Genomic DNA, 14,225 nt, shown 5'->3' on the forward strand with positions numbered 1-14,225 from the left:
AGATCATTAAGGAATATCCAAAAAGGTATTTTGTGAATCAATTTAATTATACCTCTATTTGAAAAGATCCCAATGAATCGATTTGCTCATATATCCAGAGATAAAACTCTCTTTAAATAAGATCATAACTGAAAATAGCATGGGCTAGCAAGAAATTAGTTGAAAAAGATATTTTAAGACTAATAGCCAAGTTCTGGAGGCAAAATGCTTGTTTGTTTAATACTTGTGTATGCAAGTATCCAAAATTAGTTGACATAAACTATGTGCACTCACAAAGATTATTAATTTGGATTTGGGTATCAATGATAATGTAATTTGATTGAATGATTTTAAATCAAAGATAAAGTAATATCCAATTACATGATAATACATTATTATTAATACTCATATCAATACTTTTTATAAATGCATATAATATTACTTATAAAGTTATATAGACTTTGAGTATACAAATGAAAGTTATAAAGTTACAATTTATGACACAACCTATTAATTTGATACAAAATGACCAAAAAAAAAAAAAAACAAGTTCACATTGAGTATTTTTTACACAAAATAAACAAGTCCTGGTTGTGTCAGCCCGTTTGCTCAAACACGATCCATATCTAAGTGTTGTGTAATGTTCAAGTCTCTGTTTTTTTCGTGTTAAGAGTGGAAACATATAAAACATGTCATTTAGTAGCAAAACAAGTAAAACTAGTTGAAACAAATTGGTATATAACAAAACACTACCAGTTTGTATAACAGGTTAAACAAGTCATGGTGTATCAACTTTTTTATAAAATGGATCATGTTCTGGTTGAATTTTTCAACACAATTCTAATTTAAATTGTGTTTAGATTGAATAACTTCTATCCAAAACACAAAAAGGCATGAAAGAAATATGACCAGCTAACATGAACTACCAACAATGGCTTCATACATATATAATAATGTTTGATTTATAATCCAAATATCAAAGACTTAATCAAATCATAATCAGATAAACCTGAATAAAGTATTTGCATAATTATTTATTAATCACACTTATATATTGAGTTAATGATGCTAATCATCTTTGTGATTTGATTAAGCACAGAAATCTCCCTGAGGTTTATGAAACTAATGGTTTATTATCTACATGAGAACTTTTTTTATTTTTTTTATTATTTGTGAATTACTTTAAAAAAAAATTATTATTTTAAAACCTCAATGGGGTCGTTGCCTTTTTAACTCTCACATTTCAACAAACTTCAATGAGGCTATCCTTAACAGGACTTCAATTAATTCTGGATAACTAGCAGGCTATAATCATAATAATTATAATGAAACCATGGAAGAATGCACTGCTCTATTATTTGTAGGAAAGAGTTTTTGACATTTAAAAAAGAAAAACTGCATAAATTATACAACATTAAGGACTAGTAATAACGTCACGTCCTATCTACTACTTACTACAAAATTGCAACCCACAGAAGATCAAATTTCCCAACTCTATTGCAAATCATTAATTAATATGAGCCACAAATAATGAAGGTCTAACGTCATTTAACTTTGGAATATCAAGTGTTGAACAAGCATCCCATACTATTCAACTAGAAACCAAAGTAGTACCTCCAAAATTTAGTTCAAGCAGTTGCTTGGACTTGGACTCGCCCATCAGATGTAAAGCCTTGCCCACGGCCACGACCACCGCTTCCCCTTACACGACCACGCCCATGCCCTGCAACAATACATCAAGAAATATTTGAGTGAAGTGACAGGTGTAATTGGCAAAATATTTGCAGCAGAATTCATCATGCCAAAAAAAATCACAAATAAAAGGGAAGGCAATATAATATATTTGTTGTATAAACAAATATAGAGTGCAAGAGCAAAGTTAGCAAACCCAAAGAGATAGGCAAATTTCCTTCTATTTTATAGCAAACAAGTCACACTAGGAAACAGTTTGCCAACATGGTTCTGATTTTGTACTTGGCAAACAGATAATCACTGTTTAACACCGTTAGGCATTCAATATACAAACTTTTACCAGTGTCTAAAGCATATATTTTTAAACCAGCTTAGGTTTTGAGAGAAATTTCAAAGAACAAATTATGAAGCTTTAACGACACTTTCAAAGTATATATTTAATTTGTAGAAGTTGATTTAGTCATTTCCTTAATAAAGAATTTTCTATGCAGGCAAACCATTAGATAATCAAAGTTTTGATTTGGAAACCAAAATGTCAGTAATCATGAGTCCACTATGTGTATGTAGTTAGGCGAGGGTATACATAAAATGTAAGTGGGAAAACTTTTCCTAAGTGTATATTTGACCGAACTAAAGAGTGAAAAATTTTAACAATAATAGCATCAAAATTACAAACTAATGACCACCCAAAATCACTAAAAAAGGTTAAAACATGTTAACTTGGAGAAAGGTAAAGTAAAATTGTATTCTCTATGTTTACATTTTACAATCTGGTTTAAATAGAAAACTAGATGCCTAACTTCTAGGTGTATAAAAGGCTAATTACACAATTTATGCTAATCTATTCTATTATGGAAAGAACTAAAATAGCAAGTAAATTTCTGTCATATCTTTTCCTAAAAACATGAGATCTGGTCAACTATCTTCTTCAACACTCCCCCTCAAGCTGGTTTGAAAATATCTCTCATTTCCAGCTTGGACACCAACTCATCAAATTGTCTTCTTGGAAGGCTTTTTGTAAGAATGTCTGCTACTTGTTGTGCAGTAGGCAAATAAGTCATGCATATCTGTCCTTTGTCAATTTTTTCCTTGATAAAGTGCTTGTCAATCTCCACATGTTTGGTCCTGTCATGCAGGACTGGATTGTGAGCTATAGCGATGATAGACTTGTTGTCGCAGTATAGCTTAATTGGAGAAGTTAACTTGATATTTAGGTCTTCTAGTATCTGCCTCATCCAAAGACCTTCACAAATGCCTAGGGCTACTGCTCTATATTCTGCTTCAGCACTGCTCCTAGCCACCACATTCTGTTTTTTGCTTCTCCATGTAACTAAATTCCCACACACAAAGGTGCAATACCCAGATGTTGATCTCCTATCTGTTATGTCTCCTGCCCAATCTGCATCTGTGTAGATGTCAACCTGAAAATGTCCATTGTTAGCAAAGAATAGACCCTTACCAGATGTCCCCTTTAGGTATCTCAAAATTCTCACTACTGCCTCATGGTGTTTCTGACCTGGTGAATGCATGAACTGACTTACCACTCCAACAGCAAAGGTAATGTCAGGTCGTGTATGAGCTAGGTATATGAGTTTCCCTACCAACTTTTGATATTGCTCCTTATCAACTAGTTCCTCAGGTGTAGATGCTTCCACTTTCAGATTAGGTTCCATAGGAGTTTCAGCAGCCCTACAACCAAGCATTCCTGTTTCACCCAAAAGATCCAGTACATATTTCCTTTGGCATACTGAAATCCCATGTTCTGATCTGGTAATTTCCATGCCAAGGAAGTACTTCGCCTCTCCTAAGTCTTTAACTTCAAATTCCTTTGCCAGCAACTTCTTAAGTCTGTCTATTTCACTGTCATCATCCCCTGTTAGGATAATATCGTCAACATACACAATCAAGATAGCTCGTTTTCCCTCACTAGAGTGTTTAACAAATAGGGTATGATCTCCCTGACTTTGTCTATACCCTAGTTTTCTTACTACTTCTCCAAATCTCTCAAACCAAGCCCTTGGTGATTGTTTTAGTCCATATATGGACTTGATTAGTTTACATACTCTCCCCCTGCCAACTAAATGCTCAAAACCTGGTGGTGGTTCCATAAAAACCTCTTCATCTAGATAACCATTTAGAAAGGCATTTTTTACATCTAGTTGATGCAATGACCATCCAAAATTTGCAGCTAAAGAAAATAGGATTCAAATTGAGTTTACCTTAGCCACAGGTGCAAAAGTCTCTTGATAATCAAGACCATGTGTTTGTGTAAATCCTTTAGCTACCAAACGTGCTTTATATCTCTCTATGGACCCGTCAGCTTTACATTTGACAGTGAATACCCACTTGCATCCCACTGCCTTTTTTTCTCTGGGCAATACAACACTTTCCCATGTGTTATTCTTCACTAGTGCATTCATTTCCTCCATGACTGCCTCTTTCCACTTAGGACACTCTAACGCCTCTTGTATGTTTCTAGGAATAGAAAGATAAGAAATTTTAGAGGTAAATGCTTTATGTTCACTAGACAGTTTGTGGTATGACATGTATTTGGCTATAGGATGATTAGTACATGATCTAACACCTTTCCTAATAGCAATTGGAATGTCCAGATCTGTGTCAAAAACTCTGGTATTGTGCTCTGTATTTGACTCTGTAACTGTTGGACCAGAATTAGTTTGAGAGGAAAAATTTGGTTCAATAGTAATAGAGGGATTACCTGTGTTGTGTAGCTCCAGACCAGGTTCCATGGGGTTAGCTGATTGACTTTGGCCTTGAGTTGAAGGATGGTCTCTATTATTTTGATGTCTCCTTCTGGTGTAAACCTGTATCTCGATTGTAGGGTCCTCGTTTAGTACCTGTGATGTTGTATCTCCCCCTGTAGTTGGCAAATTTTGACTCAGAGAAATGGTCTGATCTGCAGGGTTTATTTCTATGGGTTTATCCAAAACACTAGGGAGATAAGGAAGATAAGGCACAGGTGAGCTAGCACCAGTACTGGTCTGATCCTCGAAACTTTTTCCAGTACCTGTTCCAGTCAGTGCAGCTTCATCTTCAAACACCCTGTTATACTTCTCCCCCTGAAGATGATTTTCAAAAAATGGTTGTTGTTCAAGAAATACAACATCCATACTAACCTGTATTTTCTTAGTTTTAGGATTAAACACTTTGTACCCTTTTTGGTTAGTTGCATAGCCTATGAAAACACATTTTTCAGCCTTAGGAGCAAGTTTTGATCTACCCACATCTGTAATATGCACGAACACTGTACAACCAAAAACTTTGAGAGGTAAATTTGAGTGCAATCTATTGTCTAGAAAGAATTCCTTTAAACAACTCAAGGGAGTTCTATGATTTAGGACTCTAGAGGGAACTCTATTAATCAAATATGCAGCTGTTAGAACTGCATCTCCCCATAAATAATGTGGAACATTCATAGCTAGCATGAGGGCCCTACTAACCTCAAGAAGGTGTCTGTTTTTTCTTTCTGCAACCCCATTCTGTTGAGGTGTATGACCACATGAAGATTGATGTTGAATGCCTTTTTCAAGTAAAAATTGTCCTAAAATTTGATTGAAGTATTCTTTACCATTATCGGTTCTTAGAATACTAATTTTGGTTTGAAATTGTGTTTCAACCATATTATAAAATATTTTGAACAATTATTGAACTTCTGATTTTTGTTTCATTAGATACACCCAACATAGTCTAGTGTGGTCATCAATAAAAGTCACAAACCACCTTTTGCCAGATAAAGAAGTGATGTTACAAGGCCCCCAAACATCACTATGAATCAAATAGAAAGGTTTTGAAGCCCTATATGGTTTTGAGTTGTATAACTGTCGGGTACTCTTAGAGAATGAACATATATCACAATGCAAGTACTGATTTTTTAATTTTTGGAACAAAACCGGAAATAAATGCTTTAAATAAGGAAAACTAAGGTGACCTAACCTATAATGCCAAGTCATTATTTGCTCTCTAATTGAGAGAGAGTTTACATCACAAGATAACCCTACTGCTTGATCTTTTCCTCCAAAATAATAGAGCCCACCATCTTCTCTAGCACTGCTAATCTCCTTCCCCAAGTTCCTGTCCTGAAAAACACATTTTTGAGGTGAGAAAATGACTAAACAATTGGAGTTTCTTGATAGCTTGCTGACTGACAGTAAATTACAAGACAGATTAGGAACATGCAAGACAGATTCTAAGGTGAGAGCGTTAGAGATTTTAACAGATCCTTTCCCTGCTATAAGAGTGAAGCTACCATCAGCAAGTCTGACCTTTTTGTTACCAGGACATGGAATGTATGTGTGGAATAGAGAAGACATGCTTGTCATGTGATCGGAAGCACCTGAATCAATGATCCAAGGTGTGTGATCGGTGAGACTCAAAAAACTGGTAGATAAATTACCTGTGTGGATAAGAGAGCAGTTAGGAGTTGATGAATGGTTTACTAGTTTCAGGAGCTGATCTATCTGTTCCTTTGTGAGAGACACTTGTTCTGTTGAATTTGCATTAGGGAAACTCCTCTCCCTCGCCTTCCAATTTTTTGGTTTGCCGTTTAATTTCCAGCATGTCTCTCTTGTATGGCGAGGGCGGTGACAGTAGTCACACCAGACTTTCTTCTTATCTTCTGGTTTGCGAGCAACAGCTTTAAGAGCCGTATTTTCTTGTGAAACCAGGGCTGAAGTTTCAATAGAAGCAGGTACTAGCTCTTTTTTCCCTAATATAACAGACCGTCTACTCTCTTCCCTTCTAACTTCTGCAAACACCTCATTTAGAGAAGATAAGGGACGTCTGCCTATAATGCGACTCCTAACTTCATCAAACTCTACATTCAAACCTGCCAAAAAGGAATATACTCTAGAATTATCCACTTCCTTCTGATAATGAGCTGCATCAGAAGGATCCTTCCAAGTATAGTCTTTAAAAATATCCAGCTCCTGCCATAACCTCTTCATTGCTGAGAAATACTTTGTCACAGTCTCATTTCCTTGCTTTAATTCTCCAAGTTTCAACTGCAACTCATAGATCTGAGATTGATTTCCCAGATCTGAGTACATTTCTGTCAAGTTATCCCACAACTCTTTGGCTGTTGAATATCCTAAGTAGGTTGCGCTTATATCTTCCTCCATAGAGTTGGTAAGCCAAGCCATAACCATTGAGTTTTCTGCCTCCCAAGTTGCATATTCTGCATCCTTCCTGTCTGGTTCCTTCTTTTCACTAGTCAAATACCCAATCTTTCCCCTTCCGCGAATATACAAGCGGACAGATAGTGACCAGCGATGAAAATTGTCTCCATTAAGTTTTAAATTGGAGATTCGGACAGTATGTTGATCGGTTTGCTTTGACTGGTTTTTTGGGTTGGTTGTCATTGTGGGGTCTTAAAAAATAAAAGAAAAAACAGCCTAGATCTCAGAGTTGAGAACCTAGCTCTGATACCATGTTAACTTGGAGAAAGGTAAAGTAAAATTGTATTCTCTATGTTTACATTTTACAATATGGTTTAAATAGAAAACTAGATGCCTAACTTCTAGGTGTATAAAAGGCTAATTACACAATTTATGCTAATCTATTCTATTATGGAAAGAACTAAAATAGCAAGTAAATTTCTGTCATATCTTTTCCTAAAAGCATGAGATCTGGTCAACTATCTTCTTCAACAAAACATACCATGAATTGGATTTGCATAAACAAAAATAGACTGAAACATTGTTATCAGTATCTTATGATATACGATACATATCTTACAATATGATATGATACAAATGTCAAACAATATATATTATGAGGTGTATTACAATTAATATGATACAATGAACGTATTATACAAAACGATACATATTATCGATATAAATCGATATACTTTTTAGAGAAAATAATGATATAATAAGAGTATATGTGAAAAGTTTTTTAATTTTCAAAGGAACTTATGATATTTTTTAAAATAATGACGTGTCAATTATATTTTTTTATTATTTTATTTCTTAAAAGTTGTATCATATGATACGATACTCGATACACGATACGTAAAATTATGTTTTTGACATACAATATGATACACGATTCAACTACCATGGACTAAAAATGAACCGCACAGAAGATTTCAACAAAAAATGAATTCATGTTGGCACACCATGCCAATGTTCTTTTAAAGATGTAGAGTACACTAAAGGGACAAGAGAAAGCTGCGTGAATAAAGATAGAAATTACCTCGTCCTTGAGGGAAGTCAGCTGATCTGCCATAACCATTTTCATATCCTGACCCTAGCCGCATGTTTCCACCACCATACCACCTTCCACGCCCACGAAGACTACGTCCTCTTGCATCACCTCCACCTCTACCTCCATATCCACGTCCACCATCCCAATATCCATCGCTATACTCCACTACACCATTGCCAGTAGCTGCATAAACAAGAATACCAGAAGTATAGCAACTTTATCTAGCTAACTTAGTATATAAGTAACAAAAACATGAGACCAATCTTACATCATCTATAAAACAAATTCGATAATTTCAACATTGTGATGCCAAGAACCACTTAAACAATTCTCCATGGTAAACCTAACAACTAGACATTTGGCAAGTAATATCTTTCTCTCTGTCAGTTATAGCTGAGATATACCAGCCTTTTGATTGATCATAATTCAAAACTTAGTATTTCATATTGCCCCCTTGAATAACCTATCGTTGATCACAATAGCATTGTAGCATTAAAAAGGATTATGCACTTATAACAGGTCAATGGGAACAGTTAAAAAATTACTCTACCCATGGAATTGCCCTTACCTCCGTTCTTTCCTTGATGTTGATCACGACGAACACTACCTCGCATGCCAGGCACTGCGTCTATATCACATGTATATTAACTTGTGCTAAAAAAAATTAGACAGAATAAAAACAATTGCTCACCTCCATTATATTCAATTAATGGCTTTACTTGATCAGTCGGGATTGGTGGTTGGTATCTATCATTATGCAAACAAACGTCAAATAAAATTAATATGCATCAAAGTTTTCAATAGAATACCTGCACAATTAGTTGAACAATTAAAAGTTTTGTAATTAAATTAAAATTGTATTTGTCAAGGTAACCAGCGGTCATTTCTTTAAAGTACTCATAAAATGACAAGCAGTGTCATCAAAAGTGAAGATACAAAGATAAGCAAACAGACAAAGAATGGAGAACAATCTAAATGATTGATTAAGCATCATAATGGGAAAATTTTGCATTACAGAAAAGAAGTGAATACTTGTGAACGATAAACTCATGCTTTCAAGTGAACCAAACCTATGGCTTGCCTCCCTACGATTGCTTTGTTTTTATTTGTTTTAAGTCCTATGAAACTCCAAGAAAATACTTTACCTGATTACCACTATATTAAACAAGAAAATTTAGCTGATAACATCATTGGACAAACCAAAACAATGCCTACAGTAGGGAAACTGAACCTGTTTTAAATTCTTTACTAGAACATGCTGTATCTCAAAGAATATTTTCTTACAAAACACCATATGGATGTAATTTCCACAGCTTTCATCAAATAAAGAGATCTACATTAAAAATAAAATATCGTAAACTATTTCAGTTTCACCACAATAAACAGAACAAAGTATTATATACAGTTGGTAAACTATCTTTTTCAAATACAGTATACGATGCAAATTACAGAGGCGTTAAAAAATTGTTGACTGGACATTGCCAATTCTCCAAAGGATTTATGTTCATGTTTTCTCATTTATGAGAAAACAATCCTACTCAGTAACTAGATGCTAAGTAGCACAGAAACGGTGAAATGTTAAAACATAAACGATGAAACGCCTTTATTAAAAAATATAGGAAACGTGTAAATATGAAAAATATAAGGATTTTATTATAAATACCAAAATTTTATTTAAAAGGTTTTAAAAAGGAACCTTTAAAAGTGTACAAAATTTTTCACATAATATTACCTTTATTATTTTTTCCATTTTATTTAGTGTGCAAACTTTTTATCTTTTAAATTATTTGAAAATGTGCATAAAGAAATGCCCAGTGAAACTAAACTTTTACTGCAATAAGCCTGTAAATATGAACTACTTGGACCTATCTAAACTAAAGTCTCCATATAAAGTATACACTAAAGCTTAATGAAGTTGTTTCTACCCTTGTAAACCTTAAAGCTGGCAAATATAAATTATAACCCATGCCTTCGATCAAAAAAGGAAAAAAAAAAGAAAACTCCCCAAAACCCAACAATTAATAACCATGTTATTTACTTCTCTCTTTTTAATTCACTCTTAAAACATAGGTGAACGGATTTAGAGGATGCAACTTATTAATAGGACACATAATCAGATGCTGTAAAGGTGTTTAATGTTTCTCAGGCTTTAAATCCATTTCAGCAGACAACGAATAAAAAATGAGAAAGAGGGAATCAATAGTGAGAAGAATTGCTAAACAGATAGCAGGAAGGGAACTGATAATTGGAAGGACAAAACAAATAGTTGGAAGGAGGCAACAACTAGTGGGAAGAAAGACAAAATGAAGCAGGAGAGATGAGTTTCGTTGGAGAGGAGAGGTTGTTTAGATGTCGAAACATTGAGAAGACAAAACAAGTATGAGAGGTGTGGTTTGAAACGTTTACAAAAGTGGAAATGCAACAGGTTTATACAAAGAAATGCGTTTTAGGTACTGAAAATGTGTTTTGCATCTTTCTAAAATTCCTGGAATGGCCCCAAATCGTTTCATACTAGTTTCGGAGATTTTAAAAAACGGAAATGTTTTGGAAACACCAAAACGCACCCCTTGGAGCGTTTCTGTGCTTCCCTGACTAGTCAACGATCACTCTAAACCATCCTTGTGATTCAAAAGTATTCGATAAAATATGAATATCTACAACTGTCTAATCATGACTCATCTAATGTACAGCATCTATTAAAACCTAAAAAGCCAATGCTTCACTTGAGCCCACAAACTTCTTTCAAAAATCCACCATACTTGCTAAAAGTCACATGATGCTTCGGGAACCAGCACATAAAAAAAAACTCAAAAACACTAAACTATTGCTGACATCAAACTGGAACTCTAACCACTCTACTTTATCCAATTATTAAATAAGTCCTTCCTTATTCAAATTGTTCCAAATTGAAATTAAGTTTGACCCCCACATGATTTTTCACAAATTATTTCCACAAATCAACAACTACTAAGAAACTGCAAAAGAATAGAATTAATAAGTATACATGATAACTTAAAGTAAGACTAGCATACCATAAGCACCAAAATCTTATAATATCTACATTTTAGTAGTATTTACCCTAGAGAAGATGAATCCAACTCCTTCTTAGACAAAGTAATTGTGATAACAGAAACTTGACGGGTAGTCTCTAATCTGCACAAATAAATCATGTATCAGTCAAATAATATCATCACCTTAATTAACACCAAGAGATTTCTTTCTTACGGAAGAAGCCCTTCTTCTAGAGGCTCCCACATGTCAGTGATATCAATAGACCCAGTTGAAGTATTTTGGTGGAGACCAACAATCCTTCTCTGAAATAGGAAAAAAATTCAATATAAATATACATTGACACCCTAAGCCGCAGACTTAGATTTTTAAAATAATCAACATTACAAAAAAAATGCACTAATTTTGGGGACATGGCATAAATAAGGTTAAAAACAGGCACCTTAAGCAACTCAGCAATCATCACAGTCTTGTTAATAGCTCTACCAGTGGCTTTGAGGATAATCTCATTGGCGCCTTTGTCCTGATAAGGAACATCTCATAGATTCAATTAATTAATAAATTAATCATTAAATAACCAAAGAGTACTAATATTTGAACAGAAATACCTGAAGAAGAGAAATAGCATATGAAATGTAATTCCTGAGTCTGCCTTGAGCAGTTATCCTCAGCTCATTCTCACTTATAGCTGTCTCCGTCCTCGGCTTCTCCACTTTCTGGTACCGATCCATTTTCGTCTCACTAATCAAACACATTCCAATTAAATCTTCTTTTCTTTTTTATTCTCAGTAAACAAACGAAAATTTAAAAAAAAAAATTCACGAATTAATTAATTAATCAACGAAAAAAATGTTGCATGCATAATTTTCTGAATGAAGATTTTCAAAATAAGCTGGATGGAAGAGAATATGGAGTTGTGAAGGAAACCGTGAATCGAAACGGCGTCGTCTAAATTGAGTTTCGCTGGCGCTTTTCGAGCCACAATGATACTGAATTTGGAAAATGAAGGCGCCTATTAAAGCGTATTTATACTGGGGGGCTTAGGGTTTACAATTCTGGGTCCCGGAGTTGTGATCCCCCTTAATCCTTATGATTGGAGATTCCGGTTTTGGCCGTTACTTTTCTTTAATTATTTTTTAATGAGTAAATTACTTTCTCACACAAGGTTCAGCGAAACTACGTTTTTACCCCTGATTTCCTATACTACAAACATCAAGCTAAAAAAATAATCCTATGTTTTACCGGTAAAAGCATTTTTTTTTAAACGTTTTACCGGTAGAAGTTGTTCCAACCCATGTTTTGTTAGAGAGAGTTGCATGAATGTCCATATCATAAATAGGGATGAGTAAAATATTTGGAAGGAAGTAAAATTGGGTATCCAGTTTTCAACTCCAGTTGCTACTCAGAATCAACCTATTTTGGATAGGTTTCGATTCTCATTTTTGTGGGCACAAGTCAATTCTAGTTTCGATTATGATTTTAGTTTTGATTCTGATTCCACCGCACAAAGAGTCGAAGAATCCATAACTGACCCTGTAAAACAAATTAAAAACCTTGTAAAATCATTCTTAGGTTTTTCTTTGATTTATAACAACAAGCCTAGAAGATCATAGTTACTTGATTCTCTATTATTTTTCATGGCTTTATCTTTCTTATTGATCAACGCCCTTTATCTCCTTGTCAAGATAATATCTCCTTTTATTCTTTTTAGTGGGTATAAGCTTGTGTCCGAAAGTGCAAAATCAATATGTTTAATTGCCAAAATTAAACTAATTTAGAATTAAAAATACTTAGCATTTAAAATGGAGCTTGCACCTTAAACTAGTTAGACTTGAATCCACTCATGGCAGGTCAGCTTGACCCATATTACAATATTGTTTATGATAGTTGAATGAAAGTTAAAAGTAGTTAGACAATTGACGTGGTAATTAGGCACATATTTAATGTCCCAAAATACAAAAGAACATTAGTTTTTACAAGAACCTCTCTTAAAGCAAATTCTTCTTCTTTCACAGAATCCATAACAAGGTACAAAAGCAAATTGTGTTGTGAAAAATAATAATTACGTTTTGGATTATCCAACAAAGAATTTGACATATTTCGGGTACGTGTTTACTATAATTCTGATTTAATATACAAAATTACTGGGATTTTCCAATATTGGTATCAGAATCAAGTTAGTGCCAGATTATTATGCATACAATTTTGTAAGATTAATAATATGGAATTCTTTGTTTTTGTGTTAATAATTGTTGAAATTCAAATTTTGGGTTCGAATTGATTTGAGCAAAGTTACATGAAATTGGGACTTGGAAGCATGTTAGGATGATGCATGGATTAGTGTTGCATGATTTGATCATGAAATCAAATCATATTTTGGTTGGAATTAAAAAAAAGAAGAGTGGATTGAAACCTTGATGGGTTTCGTCCTAATTTCATCAGCTCTTGATGATTTTGATGTTGTAAATTGCATTGAGGTGAACTGCCACGTGCACTAATCAAAAGCCCCATGGTTTTTGACCTAATTGATGGTCGAAATTCATAAATTGAACATCGATTGAATTAGGGTTCTTTGACAAATCGTGGATTGAAATCTTGATAGAAAAACCTAATTATCTAACCTATTTGGTTAAAGGGTAATCCATACCTGAGGGTCAACAGGTCGACTCATTTGATTAAATAGGCAACCCAAACCAGTCAACCTTATGAGTTGGTTAACCAATCAATGATCAATGATCAATGATCAACAACTAATGATCTAATAGGGTAAACGGCTTAGACAAACCTAATGTACACTTTCTAGTGTGTGACGACGCGTGGGACATTATTCTAATGTGCTACAGTGTGTGATAGAGTGTGAGACACTATTTGAGCTCTTGAGACATTGTTCTAGTGTGTGAGACACTGTTTCAACACAAGAAGGCACGTGAGACACCATTCAAATGCATGAAGGCATATGGAACATTGTTTTGATGCATGGTTATTGTTTCAATGTGTGAGAGCGCGTAGACCCTCCTGTTGGTCCATGACAACATACAAATGTTGAGATCGACGCATGGACGCAAGTCTAATGGGTCTTATGACAACTGAAAACGTGTGAGACCTTATTCTAGCTCTTGTAAACATGTAATGGATGATTACATATTGTCTTGTTGTGTTTGTGTTGTTATGCATATATTATTTACTTTTGTCTATTTCTTTTTTTCCATATAAAAATAAATATGTTGACTAAGAACCATTACTTGAAGTATAAGATAAAATCATTTGACAATTTAATAGTGCATGTTAGGGTTGTATGTCATAGATATTTTTTTCCC

At 34.2% G+C, this 14,225-nt stretch overlaps 1 protein-coding gene across 6 annotated transcripts; it reads right to left on the reverse strand.

Annotated features, from left to right (window-relative positions):
* Positions 1–393: 393 nt before the first annotated feature.
* On the reverse strand, positions 394–12,003 carry LOC123193200 (ribonuclease P protein subunit p25-like). Of its 6 annotated transcripts, none has more exons than XM_044606022.1 (10): positions 11,836–12,003; positions 11,517–11,649; positions 11,351–11,431; positions 11,125–11,213; positions 10,978–11,052; positions 8,591–8,646; positions 8,468–8,521; positions 7,888–8,082; positions 1,594–1,702; positions 394–631 (listed from the first exon to the last, which is right to left on the reverse strand). In XM_044606022.1, the coding sequence occupies exons 2-9, from the start codon at positions 11,637–11,639 to the stop codon at positions 1,608–1,610; spliced, it is 768 nt and encodes a 255-aa protein (XP_044461957.1). In that variant the 5' UTR covers positions 11,640–11,649; positions 11,836–12,003; the 3' UTR covers positions 394–631; positions 1,594–1,607. The 6 variants fall into 6 exon arrangements, with proteins under 6 accessions (XP_044461957.1, XP_044461953.1, XP_044461955.1 ...); XM_044606018.1 differs by having other exon boundaries at positions 8,468–8,527; XM_044606020.1 differs by having other exon boundaries at positions 394–645; positions 8,468–8,527.
* Positions 12,004–14,225: the final 2,222 nt, after the last annotated feature.

The sequence above is a fragment of the Mangifera indica genome, chromosome 12, assembly GCF_011075055.1.
Source record: "Mangifera indica cultivar Alphonso chromosome 12, CATAS_Mindica_2.1, whole genome shotgun sequence".
NCBI classification, from domain to species: domain Eukaryota; kingdom Viridiplantae; phylum Streptophyta; class Magnoliopsida; order Sapindales; family Anacardiaceae; genus Mangifera; species Mangifera indica.

Bases quoted from the DNA above. Each gene is read 5' to 3' on its own strand.
- LOC123193200 (XM_044606018.1), bottom strand. From the start codon at position 11,639: ATGGATCGGTACCAGAAAGTGGAGAAGCCGAGGACGGAGACAGCTATA. The intron at 8,647-10,977 runs GTAAATACTACT...GCATAATGATAG, and splicing joins TTGGATTCATCTTCTCTAGG to ATACCAACCACCAATCCCGA. The intron at 1,703-7,887 runs GTAATTTCTATC...GTATTGTTGCAG, and splicing joins TGACTTCCCTCAAGGACGAG to GGCATGGGCGTGGTCGTGTA.